General features: G+C 41.2%; 1 protein-coding gene across 1 annotated transcript; it reads left to right on the top strand.

The window, feature by feature from the left end:
- Positions 1-9,786: 9,786 nt before the first annotated feature.
- On the top strand, positions 9,787-15,889 carry cdk2 (cyclin-dependent kinase 2). Its single transcript, XM_027165609.2, has 7 exons — positions 9,787-10,181; positions 10,821-10,898; positions 11,673-11,793; positions 13,054-13,224; positions 13,508-13,609; positions 14,163-14,366; positions 14,806-15,889. The coding sequence occupies exons 1-7, from the start codon at positions 10,066-10,068 to the stop codon at positions 14,908-14,910; spliced, it is 897 nt and encodes a 298-aa protein (XP_027021410.1). The 5' UTR covers positions 9,787-10,065; the 3' UTR covers positions 14,911-15,889.
- The last annotated feature ends 73 nt before the right edge of the window (positions 15,890-15,962 follow it).

Below are 15,962 nucleotides of genomic sequence, written 5' to 3'. Positions count from 1 at the left end.
TATAGCTGTTGCAGTACATGTGGCGTAAACGTCAATGAGCAAGGAAATAGAGACTTCAATGATCAACTGCCCTCACTATCTGCTGCAGGGTCTTGCGATCCAAGACAGTGCAATTCCCAAACCAGACAGTGGCATTGACTCAGGATGCTCTCAATGGTCCCTCTGTAAAACTTTTTCAGGATAGGGGGGAGGGAGATGGGCTTTCCTCAGCATTCATAAGAGGTAGAGATGCTGCTGAGCTTTTTTGGAGCTGATGTTGAGTGACCAGGTGAAGTTCTTGGCTTGATGAACACTCAAAACTTTGGTGCTCTTGACGATCTCTATAAAGGATCCGTCAATGTTCAGCGGAGAGTGGTCTCCTGAAGTCAATATCCATCTCTTTAGTTATATCAACATTCAGAGACAGATTGTTGGCTCTATACCAGGCAAAACTTTTTGTTCTTGCAGATGAGACCCACCACGGTTGTCATCGGCAAACTTGATGATATGGTTCGATCTGTGCCTTGCTACACAGTGGGCTGAGCAGGATCCAGTTGCAGAGGGGGGTGTTCAGGGACGATACGCAAACTGCAGGGGGTCCCTTGAGGGTGGTAACTGGGTCTTGATGTGCCTCATGACGAGTTTCTCATAGCAGTTCATTAAAATGGGTATGAGTGTGACGGGACAATAGTCATTGAGGCAGGACACTGTAGACTTCTTTTGCACAGGGACGATGGTGGTTGTCTTATCAGTGATTCTCTGATGGCTCGGGGCAGTTCGGCCCTTGCTGTCATTAGGGCTGCCCTGTCCCCTGCTCTGAAGACTCGGTCTCTAGATTTCAGCAGTGCACTCACGTTAGCAGTCATCCATGGCTTCTCATTAGGGCATGTGGTGATTTTACTGCCCTCACTATGTGTAGGCAGACATAGCTATGCAGCAAGCTTAACACTCCTCCAAAAAGACATGAAACAGAACTGAATCCAAGTGTAATTTAATGGAAGCAGTGTAAAACTGCAAAAGACAACAGTAGAAGTATAGATGAACATAAACAATTTAACAATAAATAGCACACCATACACAGCAGTAGTGTAAACAACATTGCACACAGTTTACATTTCCCTTATGCATATGCAAATGTTAACATTTCCCTTATGCATATGCAAATGTTAACACAAGCTTTAAAATGTGTGCTGAAAGATTCGTAATAATCTCAATAAATTCTTACTAATAAATGCCCAGATTACATGAATACAACAAGCAGAGAAGTACTTAGTCTCATATACACACATGTACCTTCATATAACATCTCCAAATACAACATCATGGTCTAAAAAACATCCAAAAACATTAATTTAGAAAACACTTACAGACAATGAAGTGTGAATGGAGATTGGTATCATCAGTGTGCACTCTCAAACAGCTCACAACAAAATGGCTGAACAACATGTGTCTGCTTAAATATATGCAGGTCACCACTAGGGGTCGCTAAATTACAAACCGAAGGCTGAAAACAGCACAGTGATGGTCTTGGAGAAAGTCACGACATTATTAACAAAAATAGGGGTGCTGCAGTAGCTCACTCACTCATTTTCTACCTCTGATCTCAGGCATCATCAGGCACGAAGGCAGGATACATCCTGGACAGAGTGCCAACCCATCGCAGGGCACACACTCTCATTCACTCATGCAATCACACACTACAGACAATTTTCCAGAGATGCCAATCAACCTACCATGCATGTCTTTGGACCGGGGGAGGAAACCGGAGTACCCGGGGAAAACCCTGGAGGCACAGGGAGAACATGCAAACTCCGCACACACAAGGCAAAGGCAGGAATCGAACCCCAACCCTGGAGGTGTGAGGTGAACGTGCTAACCACTAAGCCAACGTGACAATAAACTGGACTACATCCGACACGAACGCACTACATGGTCTGAGCTTAGAAACTGCTGCGTCTTTGTTTTCACGGAGACGTGGCTCAGCGATAGATTTCCTGACGGTGGTGGTGTGTGTGTTTACATCAGCACGGAATGGTGCAACTCTGTGCTTGTTTCTAGTTACTGCTATTTGCTAGTGAAGTTTGTGACTGTTAGATGCAGGACATTTTATTCACCACGGGAATTCACCATGGTTTTCATTGTCGGAGTGTACATTTCCACCAGCGCTAATGCTAAAGAGGCTCTATGTAAACTCTATAGGGCTATTAGTGATCTACAAAATGTTCACCCCGACAGACTGTTTATCATTTCAATCATGCAAATCTCAAGTCAGTGCTCCATAAATTCCATCAGTATGTGGACTTTGCAACAAGAGGAGAAAAGACACTGGATCTTGTTTACACAAACATTCCCGGAGCGTATTGTGCGGCACCCCGCCCCTACCTCAGCTACTCAGACCACATCTCTGTTATGCAGAGCCACCTCTGCACTTCAGGACTACTTTACCAACAGCAACTCTGTCAACTTGGAGGAGTACACAGCATCAGTGACCACCTACATCAGCAAGTGCCTTGATGATGTGACCATCTCCAAGACCATCACCACCTGCTCCAACCAGGAGCCATGGATAACTGCTAAAGTGCGTGTGCTGCTGAAGACTAGAGACTTAGCCTTCATAACAGGGGACAGGGTGGCCCTAAGAACAGCGAGGGCCAAAGTGTCCCGAGCCATCAGGAAAGCAAAGCATGCACATGCCCAGACAATCCACAGCCACTTCCAGTACAGCGGAGACACCCGGCACAGGTGGTAGGACATACAGGTGATCACGAACTATGACAGCTTCACCTGCCAGTGATAGTGTTGCCTCCCTCCAAGATGCGCTGAATGACTTCTATGCTCGGTTTGAGGTGCAGAACAATGTAGCAGCAAGGAAGACCATCCCTCGCCCCAACAATCAGGTACTCTGTCTCTCCACGGCCGACATGAGGAGAACTCTATGCAGAGTTAACCCATGGAAGGCTGCTGGACCAGACAATATTTCTGGCAGGGTGGTCAGGAAATGCGAAAAAACAGCCAGCGCATGTCTTCACTGACATCTTAAACATTCCCCCAAGCAGCGCTGTTGTTCCTACGTGCCTCAAGACAACCACCATCGTCCCCTTCCCAAAGAAGTCTACAGTGTCCTGCCTCACTGACTATCGTCCCGTCACACTCACATACATTGTAATAAAGTGCTTCGAGAAGCTTGTCATGAGGCACATTAAGACCCATTTACCACCCTCACTGGACACCCTACAGTTTGCGTATCATCCAAACCGCTCTATGTACAATGCCATTGCCTTGGCCCTTCATTTAGCTCTAACCCAACTGGACAATAAAAACACTTGCATATGAATGCTGTTCATAGACTTTAGTTCAGCATTCAAGACAATCATCCATCACCACCTGATTGGGAAGCTGAGCCTGCTGGGACCGAACACCTCCCTCTGCAACTGTATCCTGTAATTCCTGACTGGCAGACCTCAGTCTGTCCGGATCGGGAACAGCATCTCCAGCACCATCACACAGCACTGGAGCCCCTCAGGCCTGCGTGCTCAGCCCAGTGCTGTTCATCTTGCTGACTCACAACTGTGCAGCAATGCACAGATCGAACCATATTATCATGTTTGCTGATGATACGACCGTGATGGGTCTCATCAGCAAGAACAAGGAGTCAGCATACAGAGAGGAGGTGCAACAGTTAACTGTCTGATGTAGAGCCAACAACCTGTCTCTGAATGTTAATAAAACTAATGAGATGGTTATTGACTTCAGGAGAGCACAGAGCGACCACTCCCCTCTGAACGTTGACGGATCATCGGTAAAAATCATCAGGAGCACCCAGCAGCGTCTCTACTTCTTACAAGGTTGAGAAAAGCCCATCCTCCTCCCCCCATCCTGACTACATTCTACAGAGGGAACTTTCAGCACATTCTGAGCAGCTGCATCACTGTCTGGTTTGGGAACTGCACCGTCCTGGATCGCAAGTCCCTGCAGCGGATAGTGAGGACAGCTGAGAAGATCATTGGAGTCTCTTCTCCCTCTATCATCGACATTTACACAACAAGCTGTATATGCAAGGCCAACAGCATTGTGGATGACCCCACACATCCCTCACACACACTTTTCACCCTCCTGCTGTCTGTAAAAAGGTACCGAAGCATTCGGGCCCTCACAACTAGACTGTGTAACAATTTACAAAGAAGCTTCTCTCTTTGTTTGCTTTCAAAGAGCAGAAGCATTTCCCTGAATGCAACAAAGAAAAAAAGTCCATTGTTGGGATGGCTAAGATCTTTTACAATCTTCCTGGCCCTGGTCCGGCACCATGCTGTAGATGTCCTGCAGATCAGGGAGGTCGGTGTGGACGGTACGTTCAGCTGACAGCACCACCCTCTGGAGGGCTCGTCTGTCCTGCATGGTGCTGTTCCCGAACCAGGAAGTCATCAGGACGCTCATCAGAACCTAAGTCATCAGAACCTAAGAAGGTAGTTTGAAGTCCCTTAAGCATCTCAGATGGTACAGACACTGCCGGGCCTTCTTCACCAGGGTGTTGATGTGACAGGACCAAGACAGGTCCTGTGTGATGTGAACACCTAGGTACCGGAAACTGTCCACTCTCTCCACTAGGGTCCCATTGATGTTTAGCGGTTGGTATAACTGCTCCTGCTTCATGCTGAAGTCCACTATCAACTCCTTAGTCTTGCTGAAGTTCAGGAGAAGATTGTTATCCTGGCAACATCTCTCCAGGTTTTTAGTCTTCTGTAGGTAGGCTGTCTTGTCGTTGTTGGAGATCAGTCCCACCAAAACAGTGTCGTCAGCAAACCTGATGATGGTGGTGAAGTTGGAAGTGGCCACACAGTTATATTTGTACAGAGAGTACAGCGGTGGGCTCAGAACACAACCCTGGGGAGCTCCAGTGCTGAGGGTGAGGGTGGATGAGGTGTGTTTGCCCACATATACGGTACGTCTGTCAGTACGTCATTTTCTGCAGTCCAGGTGGCTCATCGTAGTGTGGAAAAGATGAGCAATGGCATCCTCAGTAGAGTGGTTCTGGCGGTGTTCAAACTGTAGTGGATCCGGTGTGTCTGGTAGTGATGCAGTGATGAAGTCTCTGACCAATCTTTCGAAGCATTTCATCACTACTACGGTCAGGGCTACAGGGTGGTAATCGTTGAGGCAGGTGGGCTGGGGTTTTTTCGGGAGAGGAACAATGGTGGACTGTTTGAAGCATGAGGGGACAACAGACTGTTTCAGTGAGAGGTTGAATATCTCAGTGAACACAGGTGCTAGCTGGTCAGCGCAGGCTTTCAGAACATGACCTGTGATGCCATCGGGTCCTGCTGCCTTCCTGGCAGTCCTGCTGCCTTCCTGGCAATCCTGCCGATTGTTCGGTCCAGTGCGTGACCTCCCTCTGAACTGGAGCTTCCTGTTTCAGCCTTTGATTGTATACAAGCATGAGGAAGATGGCGGTATGGTCAGATTTCCCAAACGGTGGACGTGATTGTGCCTTGTAGCTGTTCTTGTATGGTGTGTAGCTGTGGTCCAGTGTCCTTCCGCCCCTGGTGGGGCAGGTGATGTGCTGCTGAAAGTTCGGTAGTGAGTGCTTGAGGTTGGCATTGATAAAGTCTCCCACCACAATTTGCGCAGTGTCCCGATGCTGTGTTTGGTGTAGCATTAGTGTCTTATATAAGTCCCATACTGCAGTGTCCGTGTTCGCTTGAGTTGGAATATAAATGGAACTGACTATGACCGAGCTGAATTCCTGAGGTAGATAGAAGGGCTGACATTTGCTGGTCAGTAGTTCCAGATTTGGTGTGCAGGAGCGTGAAAGAGCAACGATGCTTGCACTGTCACACCAGTTGTTTTTCACCATCAGACACACTCCACCTCCCTTTGACTTCCCCGACTCAAGTGTTCTGTCCATGCAGTAATGGCTGGCTGGATTGCGTGGTCCGGTACCGCTGGGATCAGCCATGTCTTGGTAAAGCAGAGAAGGTTGCAGTCTCGAATGTCCCTCTGGAACTTGACCCTTGCCCTGAGGTCATAGAGTTTTTTTTCCAGAGACAGAACATTGCCCAAAGAATAACACTGCCTCAGCCAGCTTGCCTTCTTTCCTTTGTCTTGGTGCCATGTGTTCCTCAGGAGAGTGACGCACATGCATCTGGCTATCCATGTGATGTAAAAGAAAACCTGATTCATCAGACCAGAGCACCTTCTTCCATTGCTCTGTGGTCCTGTTCTGATGCTCATGTGCCAATTATTGGCACTTTTTGTGGTAGACAGAGGACAGCATGGGCACCCTGACTGGAAAACTGCTGTATTCTGACTCCTTTGCATTAGAAACACCATTTTATTTTACAGCCAAGTACCTGCACCACATGGCTCAGTTTCTATGACTGGCAGCACATAGGCCATGCAATTTCTCACAAACTTTTTTCACTTTTAGACTTCTCCTGACCAATACGAAGAATTATTACTGTCTGCATTGGGCTCTGATGAGCTCAACATGAGTGATTATGAAAGGGCTGAAACTGAATTACTATCCAAAGTAGAGCAATCAATGTGGTTTGAGGAGTTTTTTGGGGTAGTTACATGTGCTGTCACTAAGCTCAGTTTTGACTGAGTTTTCAAGACTCAGTTTTCAACAGACAAAGGCCTCAATGAAAACAGGTATGCAGCATCATGTAATGATAAGGTGGCCAGTCAGTATACTCAGGGCCAGGCCTGCCAGACGTGAAAGGATTTAAGGTCTGCCCCTTCATCCTTTCCTCTTTGAAAGACAATAGTCTAGCCCAGCACCTCCCTACTGCTTAGGCACAGGGCTCATGGCAGCAGCCGCCAATGCTGTTCCTTTGGATATGTAGATAGAATATAAATAAATAAATAGAATATTTAAATAAGTAGAATATTTAAACTCTCAGGAGCAGATGGTTTCTTCTCAGGTTTGCTTTGGGGAAAAGATTACAATATCGATTTCTTCCTTACCAACTAGCTTTATTACCATGCATCTTCACAAAATGCATGGATGAAGCTTCTCTGCAACTCGACGATTGGCTGATCCTAGCTTATTCAGAAAAGTTGGTAGCACAGCAACAAGATGTCATGCTTGCCCACATTGGTTGTTTAGGACAGAAAACACACCATTTTCAGGCATGCACAGCAGATCCTGCTCTGAGCAGGAACCAAATTGCCCTCCCTAAGGGCACGCTACATTCCAAGGCATGCAATCCTGAATCCAGGGCATGCAGAGCTGACATCCTGTCAAGGCAAGGGCTGAGACCCAGGGAATGGTAGCTTCACTTGTACTTGTTTGAAGTCCATATAGCAGAGGTATGGCAGAGCAGAAATGGACTTGTTCACCCACAAGGTGTCAACCCACTGTCCCCTCTGGTTCACCGTCACATCTCCAGGTCTCCTGGGCTGGATGCCATGGTGCAGACATTGCCAAGGCTTTATCTCTATACCTTTACTATGATAGCACTGCCCACAGAGTTCAGAAAATATTGGTGGCTCTGTGCTGGAAATCATTCACCCCAGCACCTCTCAGCCGGGTTAGTCCCTATAGCCTCAAGGTCTCTTGTGTGGGCAAAGCTTGTGCCCACTGAGTGCTACAAGTCATCACAGTCCTAGATTGCAGGCCAGAAGGGGCTGGTTTTGCTGTTTACTCCCAGCAGTCGCCTGTGCCAACCCACAAGGTCTTGTGGGATAGGCATTTTTCCCTGTGTGGTGGTATTGGTATTGGTGTTCCCATAGTGTTAAGCCATGACATGACATTAAGCTACCTCAAAAATTATCTCAGGTTACTTATGTAACCTTGTTCCATGTGAAGGGAACAAGGAGATGCCTGACGAGATGCTATGTGTTGAGATGATATCAGGCATGGCCAGCATCTTCCTTCAGACCATTAGAATCTGGGGCATTACATGATGTAGATGCCCTTTTATGGTCTTGCTGATGTGCATTGCTGTGTCAACTGATCCCATTTTTATCCAATAATATTGGTGCATGTTCACACATGCTTCAGACACCAGATCCATGAAGGGCGTTCCCATAGCATCAAGCCAGTGTTGAGAAAGTAAAACTTGCTCACTCAGTTATTAAGATGTGGGATCTGGGATGAGTTTAGCTATTATTTTTGTAATCAGTCAATTGTAAATAAATTGCAAGTATATGGCTAATTGATTTTTTTGAATTTGTTGCAGAATTTAATTTGTTGATTTAGTCTAGCTTTTTAGCTGATCTGTGGAGTGGCAGGTCTATTAAAAAATTTGTGAATTTCAGCCTAGTTGTTATAGATATATGGTAAGAATGTGTCTTTACTTTATTGATCAGTGCAACAATGTTTAGGTCATGTTACTGGAGCAAAACACTAACACTAATCAAAAAAACTGTGCATTTCTTTTTTGTATCTGGTTTTGTGTAATTATTGTTCATTACGAATAAGTAACTTCTATAAACATGGACTACACTCCCCAGAACACACTCTCACATTCTTTTCACAGTTAACCAACTACTGTTTAAACACAACTACTTTTTAAACAGCCACACTTACACACCTTACAGTCTTTCACTTCCAGTTTCACTGTAAAGTATCTGCTCTGCCTTATATGTGTAAATTGGTTCTCTGCCATTGACCTAGTATCTGTATTTTATTTCATGAATTCTTGCTTACCCCACATTGTGTTGATTGATAATCACCTACATGATATGAAAATTGCACACACTTCAGGCCTAACACACCACACACTGGTTTCCCATGAAGCCAAATTTTCTACAACTGTCAATTAAAAAATAAGGTGAAAATGTATTTTATATTAAAGATTTTATTATAAACTTTTTTTGATGGCAATTCATTTGTGGTCCATCAGTTTATACATACAGTATTTGTATGAGTCTAAGGCATAGAATAGTATTTAGCACACTTATTAAGTACAACTTTTTAAATACATGTTTATTTTATTATTTTAAAATGCTGTAAGACACAGAATTAATTTCTAAACATAAAACAGTTTTAATATTCTTGTACCCTGTATCATAGAATTACAACATTAAAATTCAAGTGATGGCCAAACTGTGTAGACATTTACTAACAAGAAATGATTAATCAGTTGTTTACCCTGGCAATACTACTGGCTACAACAAGACACGTTGTGCTGCCAAACTTTTACATTCAATTGTTAGTGTCTTCCTGTGAGTCTGAGTCAGACTGCAGACAAATTGAACACAGTCACTGGTCATTTTATGGCTAATTACTTGATTAACAATGTAGAATGTTTGCCATCTTTACAGGCTATATAACTGTCTTGCTTCTTTAAGAGTTTATATGACTTGAAGTGGTTTATTTCTGTTATAATGACCTCCAGTTATGTGTTCAGTGGTGCTGAATACATGGCTCTGTGCAGGCCACCCTTTCAAACATTTCTACAACCTTGGAAATGACAATAAAAGCTTCTTGACATGAAACCATGTCTTTCTTTCACTTTTGACACTTAGCAATTTAATGAAACAGGTTTAGCTCCAGTGTGTAATACAAAATTTGTGGCAACTTTTTTTTGGAAAGAACCAAACTTTCATAAAAATAAAACAATCATGTTTGAGTTAGTTTGAAGAATAACAGAAACAAACCACATAAATATGAGAAAATTAAATCATCCGCTCGGTGGCGACACGAATGTTTAGATCCTTCAAAAGCGTTAATAGAAGAAAAAAGTGGGCGGGGCGACGAATGGCTTTGTTTGAAGGCCGGGTTTTAGGCCTTGTCTCAACTTATTTATTACTTCCTCTATAAGTGCACTTCGTAGAGTGTGGCATATAAGGAGATTAGTGACTACGGAGTGCACTAGGCGTCTTATACGGACACATTTTGGATTGAGAGTAACTTAGCGCGGGAATTGGCGGGTATTGGTTCCAAAACATTATTTGTAGCTTTAGCGGTTTTTTTATATACATAATACAGCTAAGGTTATATATATTTATATGTGCATTTAAGCTATGTTTTAACACATCACTCGCTTCCTCATGCTTATAATTGACTCTGAAAGTCGACATACAGGCGTTTGGTGCGTTTAGGTGAAAAGTTTTAGTGGAAAGGATTTATGTGTGTGTGATATGGAGTCATTTCAGAAAGTGGAGAAGATTGGAGAGGGAACATATGGAGTGGTGTATAAAGCTAAAAACAAAATCACAGGCGAAACCGTGGCTTTGAAGAAAATCCGACTGGACACGTATGTGAAATGTGTTAATATCTCTGTGTAGCGTGCAGAATAAGATCATTATTGTAAAATATGCTTTGTATTTGAAATCAACTCCATGTCTTTGTTTGGATTGTGTGCCAGAAAAAAAACACCTTTTTATTTTAACGTGTAACTAAAGTGACTTAATATCTGTGCTCTGCACTTCATATTGTCTTCTTATTTTATTTTTTATTTTTTCTCAGATCATTTTTTTACTTTATTTCTCTCTCTCTCTCTCTCTCTCTCTCTCTCTCTCTCTCTCTCTCTCTCTCTCAGTACTTTGAGCTAATCTTCATTTATGAGCTTATTGTCTGGGTGAAAGCTTGTGTTTTTGGACAGAAACATTATCCATAGAGAATGCAGACGTTACTCCTAACTAAAAACTCCTGTTGTTTATTTAAAAGTTGTAAATAATTGTATAAAAACTATAGAAAAATATTTGTATAACAGATTGAACATTAGCTGTTTGTCACAAAGGAGCATCGTCTGTGGGAGAAGAACCAGATTATTCATCTGGGTGATACTAGGATTATAGTGGGATTATAAATCTTTGCTCTTCTTTATCTGGGAATTATAAAGCCATTATAACTACAGCAGATTATTTATTTATTTATTTATTTATTTTTGCAGGGAGACTGAAGGGGTTCCAAGTACCGCCATTCGAGAAATCTCCCTGCTGAAGGAACTCAATCACCCCAATATTGTCAAGTATGACCGTGTTACACGATATGACACAGTCGAGCAACTTATTGTGCCATCTGTAGACATGCATTTCTAAACTGTAGCTTTTACAATGCAGCATTTTTCCTAGTTTAGGTTTATTGAATCACGTTAAAGCGATACTTGGACAAAAAATATCGTGTTTTTAACATTTTTAGTTTAGCAGTTTTGGAGAAATCTAAATTAATCTTAATGAGCAAGCAAGAGGCAACGCAAAACGTCCTGAGATGAAGAAGAATTTCGTTGATTATCATTAATCAATAATCATTTATCTTTCTTAGAATTACACCATATAGTACGGGTCTAAATATTACCCTCCTATAAGTGTATTGTATGGTCAAAACATGCAATTTAGTAACTAAGGTATTAATTGTAGTGAACATGAAGATTATATTATTGTCATTATCAACTGTGTACTGACTTGAGTGCAAAATTGTTCATGGCGATTGCAGTCTTGATCCATTGTAGCAAAGCTGATTATATCAACTTTAGTCCAAATCCAGCTTTATGCTTTCTAATTGGTACCATCCACAGTAATCTAATGTATCTTCAGGCTGTGCATCTAAGGTCATCCTCAGCAGCGGAAAGCAATTTCCAAATGATGGGAATTAGAAGTAGTGCATCAGGATGAAACAGGCAGGTCACGAGACCAGAAAGGCTCAGGATCACTGAGTGTACATGTAGATCGACTGGGTTTTCTCCCATTTTTTTTTAGTTTTTTTAAACTCTAAACTATAGTGAGATATTGTTTCTCTGTTTCAGGCTGCTTGATGTTATCCACACAGAGAATAAGCTTTATCTTGTGTTTGAATTTCTTCACCAAGACCTCAAGAAATTTATGGATTCATCCTCAGTCAATGGCATTTCACTTCCTCTGGTCAAGGTACATAATAACTGATGCTGCTCTGTTTGCTTAGCCGAGTTTGACTAAGGAATTACTAATTGACTAAGTTTTTTTTTGTTTTTTTTTGTGTGTGTGTGTGTGTTGTGTTTTTATAATTAAGACTATAAGATGTTTTTGTGTATGCTAGGAATGCACACACAATCTTGCTGTAATTTGCATGAAAGTAATCAAAATGTTTTTAGTGTTGCTGGGGCCTTTTACTACAGCAATTCTCTAAACTGTCACTATGTATAGGCGTAATATGATGCACTAACATAGCAGGAAGCTTTTTCTATAATCACTATATAATAATCAGCACCTCTGCACCAGTGCTATAAATTAGTTAAGCCTCTGTCCTCGTAATGTTGCTTTGAGTCATTGTTTTTGGAGCCCAGTCCAAATTTTAATTTCTACGATCTTTTCTCACATCTGAAAAATATGACCCTCAGACTGCACCTTTATGTTGAACTTCTCCTTTTCCTAAAATGATGCTATAACTCACTCACACACTTCTATTTTTGTCTTAACAGTGGCTATCCTGTTTTTGTAGTTCCCACTTTAGACGTATTCAGGCATTTGTTTCCACTAACCCTGATCTTTGTCTTTGTCTTTTTTTGTTTGTTTTTAATGCTTTTTAATGATTTCGAAGAATCACTTGCGTGTATCTCACAGGCAAATTAAAAATTCCTTTCATTTTGGCTGTACCACTTGATGATTTCTGCTTGCTGCTATGCCTGTATATTTTTGGTTTTGCAACTAAAAATGGTCTTTGGTTTCAAAGAACAAATAAACTACAATAACAGCTTGAGTGGTAACTTTACTACAACTAAACTACAGTGTGCGTGTTTGAATTTGGGTAATATTGAGGTGTGTGTTTTGGGGGCTGTTCTCTTATTTCCCCATCCCACCTACTCTTAAAATATTCTAATACTTCTAATCTCTCCGACACTCCATCAGTTTGTTATTATTATAATAACATTTTCTAATGGCCTTAGTTGGTTCTGTATCCAAAAAAACAACAACAAAAAAAACAAATAGGAATTTAAAGCAGAGTGACCTTGACCTGAATAAGGAATTTACTGAATATGGATGCAGTAAACCAGTCATGCAATCAAAGAACCACATCAAGTGCATTCATTTGTTAATAAATGCCTGTAAGCTTCATATTTGACTTCCCACATTATCTCTCTCTCATTTTTTTTCTTTCTTTTTTTTTTAATGCACATATATATATTATTTTATATACATATGTATTTACAGAGCTACCTGTTCCAGCTGCTCCAGGGTTTGTCTTTCTGTCACTCTCACCGGGTTTTACACAGAGACCTGAAACCTCAAAATCTGCTCATTAATGCCCAAGGAGAAATTAAATTGGCTGACTTTGGCTTGGCCAGGGCTTTCGGTGTACCTGTGCGCACATACACACATGAGGTAGACTGCTTTTTATTTTATGCGTTACACAAAAAAAAATATGCAAATAATGAACACTTTTTTAGTTGCACTTATTACGTGGGATGTGGTAGCTCAGTGGCTAAGGTGTTAGGCTACTGATCGGAAGGTCATGGGTTCGAACCCCAGGTCCACCAAGCTGCCACTGCTGGGCCCTTGAGCAAGGCCCTTAACCCTCAGTTGCTCAGTTGTAAGTCACTCTGGATAAGGGTGTCTGCTAAATGCCGTAAATGTTAGTAAGATTATATTTGTCCTTGCATTGTAGGTTGTGACTTTGTGGTACAGAGCACCAGAAATTCTACTGGGCTGTAAATATTATTCCACAGCTGTTGACATCTGGAGTTTGGGCTGCATTTTCGCTGAAATGGTAAGCTGTTTCAAACATTCATTTACTAGAGCTCACATGCCTATAGCAATAGGTTTAGTGGGATTAGTAAAGAATCTGAGGTTTGCACAACAGTACAAAATTTCTTAAATAAGAACTGAAAACAAATATTTAGATTATGAAGGCAGCTGTTTGCTGTCAAAAAAGCCAGTTGGAGTGCATTCTTGCATAACATGATGCATGCTATTGCACATTGAATGGTGCCTCTGTGGTGATTTATAGTTAAATACCTAACGGTTTTGTGGAAATAAAGATTTTACATTTAAGCAAGAAGACTTGGATGAACATGTGCATGTTGTTTAAACTTAAAACAAGACAGACACACTGCATAATATGCATAAATAAAATAAAAACTTGCATCCAGTTACCATACAGTTTTAACCAATCCCTAAAGACACCATAGTATTCTGCTACCTGTAAATATTCTAGACATGTTTAAAATTGTTATTTTGCTCTATTTACTAGAGAGCTTGTCTTTCAGCACCAACCTGTCTAATGTAAAGTTTTGCCATGTCTGTGATGTCTATATTGTCAGATTACGCGAAGGGCGCTCTTTCCTGGAGATTCAGAAATTGATCAGCTGTTCCGGATTTTCCGAACCCTCGGCACTCCTGATGAGACTGCGTGGCCTGGAGTGACTTCGATGCCTGACTACAAGCCTTCTTTCCCCAAGTGGGCACTGCAGGACCTGTCCAAAGTTGTGCCACCTCTGGATGATGATGGCAGAGACCTTCTCGCAGTAAGACATTAACACCATGTTATACCAAAATGCTGTAAATGTGAATAATAATATTCTGTTAAATTAAGTTGGCACCAGTAGTTTTAGATGAATAGAGCGTTATTAATGTTTTGGAATGTGATGGCACTGCATAGCTTCCACCAGATTCCAACAAATGTTAGTTGGTAAATTATTATCATCATCATCATCATGACTCAGCATTTACGGAGATCTTGCTGAACTTACTCTTAAGGTACAATTCATTAGATACAACTAGAATTCATTAGCATTTTCACTGATTTGATGTCTGCTTCAAGCTATGAGCAAAGTGTAATTATATTGTATATTCTTATGTATTCCATTATCTGTCCTTTGCAGAAAAATAAAATGTGATGGTAAATTCTTCATGGCTGACAAATGGTTTATTCTTATCTCTTTCCCTTTCCTTTTTTTCTAACAGCAAATGCTAAGATATGACCCCAACAAAAGAATCTCAGCCAAGAATGCCCTTGTTCACAGATTCTTCCGTGATGTCACCATGCCCATGCCTACTTTGAGGATTTGAGCTGTTTGTGACTGGCAAAGGTCGTGCAGGCAGAGCAATCACATTCATCATATCTTCTTCCTGAGAACATTCTTCCCCTAACTCAGAGACTGTCAGCCAGTTGCAGTCAATGTGGTGCCTTTTATATACCAGGGTTTAGATAAAGTTGAAGTATTGTGGTGTTTATAAGCACAGTGCTCTCATCTGTTCAGATTATCTACTATGTTATTGTATGTTCTGCAGTCTGTTCTTCTGGAAGGTGACATTCCTTAACTCTGTGAACTGCTTGTTCGGGACTTAGTTGACTATCTGTTATATAAAAAAAATCTCTTCATTAAGAGTCATTTGATGCACCAGCATAAAAATATTTATTTTGGATTGCCAAAAATGGTCACTTTTGATAGTTCTGAATTTTTTTGTAATTGGTGATTTTATGCCTTTTTAGGCAGATTTTATCCTTGTTTGATAATTCTACATAAAACTAAGACAAAAAAACGACGTGTTTGTTTTAATTTTTAATGAGTATTAAATGCCTGACAAAGAAAAAATATGGCCATGTTTATCAAATATTTCTGATATCTTATTTATGGCAGTATTTCACAGTTTTGTGAACAGAATTGCCTCTACATTATATATTGTGAATATTGTTGTACCTTCTATTTTATAGTATTGAGTTTTAATCAAGCCTGATTAATATTTTAAAGTGAACATGGTTCATGACCTGTCTAGCTAGACTAAAATTGAAAGCACCTGCATAATATTTCCTATTTCCATCTTTTCAGGAAGAATGGAAATTCTTTTCAGACTCTATGAACATAAACTGAACATTGACTGCAATACAATTTTTAACCCTGTCTGTTCCTATGTTAGCCAAAGAGACACATAGCAGTTACATTTTCTAAAAATAAGTTCTGTTCACTTCAATAGCTCTCCTAATATTTTCCTAACAATGTGTTCTTATAGTTATTTGATCTGATAAATAAAAGGGAATGGTTGATAAGGTGATTGACAGTTTTGGACAAGACAGTTGAGCCTCATGTACAATTTCCAACATACACCTGCACCTCTTACAA

The sequence above is a fragment of the Tachysurus fulvidraco genome, chromosome 2 (assembly GCF_022655615.1).
Source record: "Tachysurus fulvidraco isolate hzauxx_2018 chromosome 2, HZAU_PFXX_2.0, whole genome shotgun sequence".
Taxonomy (NCBI): domain Eukaryota; kingdom Metazoa; phylum Chordata; class Actinopteri; order Siluriformes; family Bagridae; genus Tachysurus; species Tachysurus fulvidraco.
The sequence above is the reverse complement of the archived record's forward strand: the minus strand, read 5'-3'. Positions and strand labels throughout refer to the sequence as shown.

Excerpts from the sequence above, each read along its gene's own strand:
- cdk2 (XM_027165609.2), top strand. The coding sequence starts at position 10,066 with ATGGAGTCATTTCAGAAAGTGGAGAAGATTGGAGAGGGAACATATGGA. Across the intron at positions 10,182-10,820 it reads AAGAAAATCCGACTGGACAC|GGAGACTGAAGGGGTTCCAA; the intron begins GTATGTGAAATG and ends TTATTTTTGCAG. Across the intron at positions 13,610-14,162 it reads GCTGCATTTTCGCTGAAATG|ATTACGCGAAGGGCGCTCTT; the intron begins GTAAGCTGTTTC and ends CTATATTGTCAG.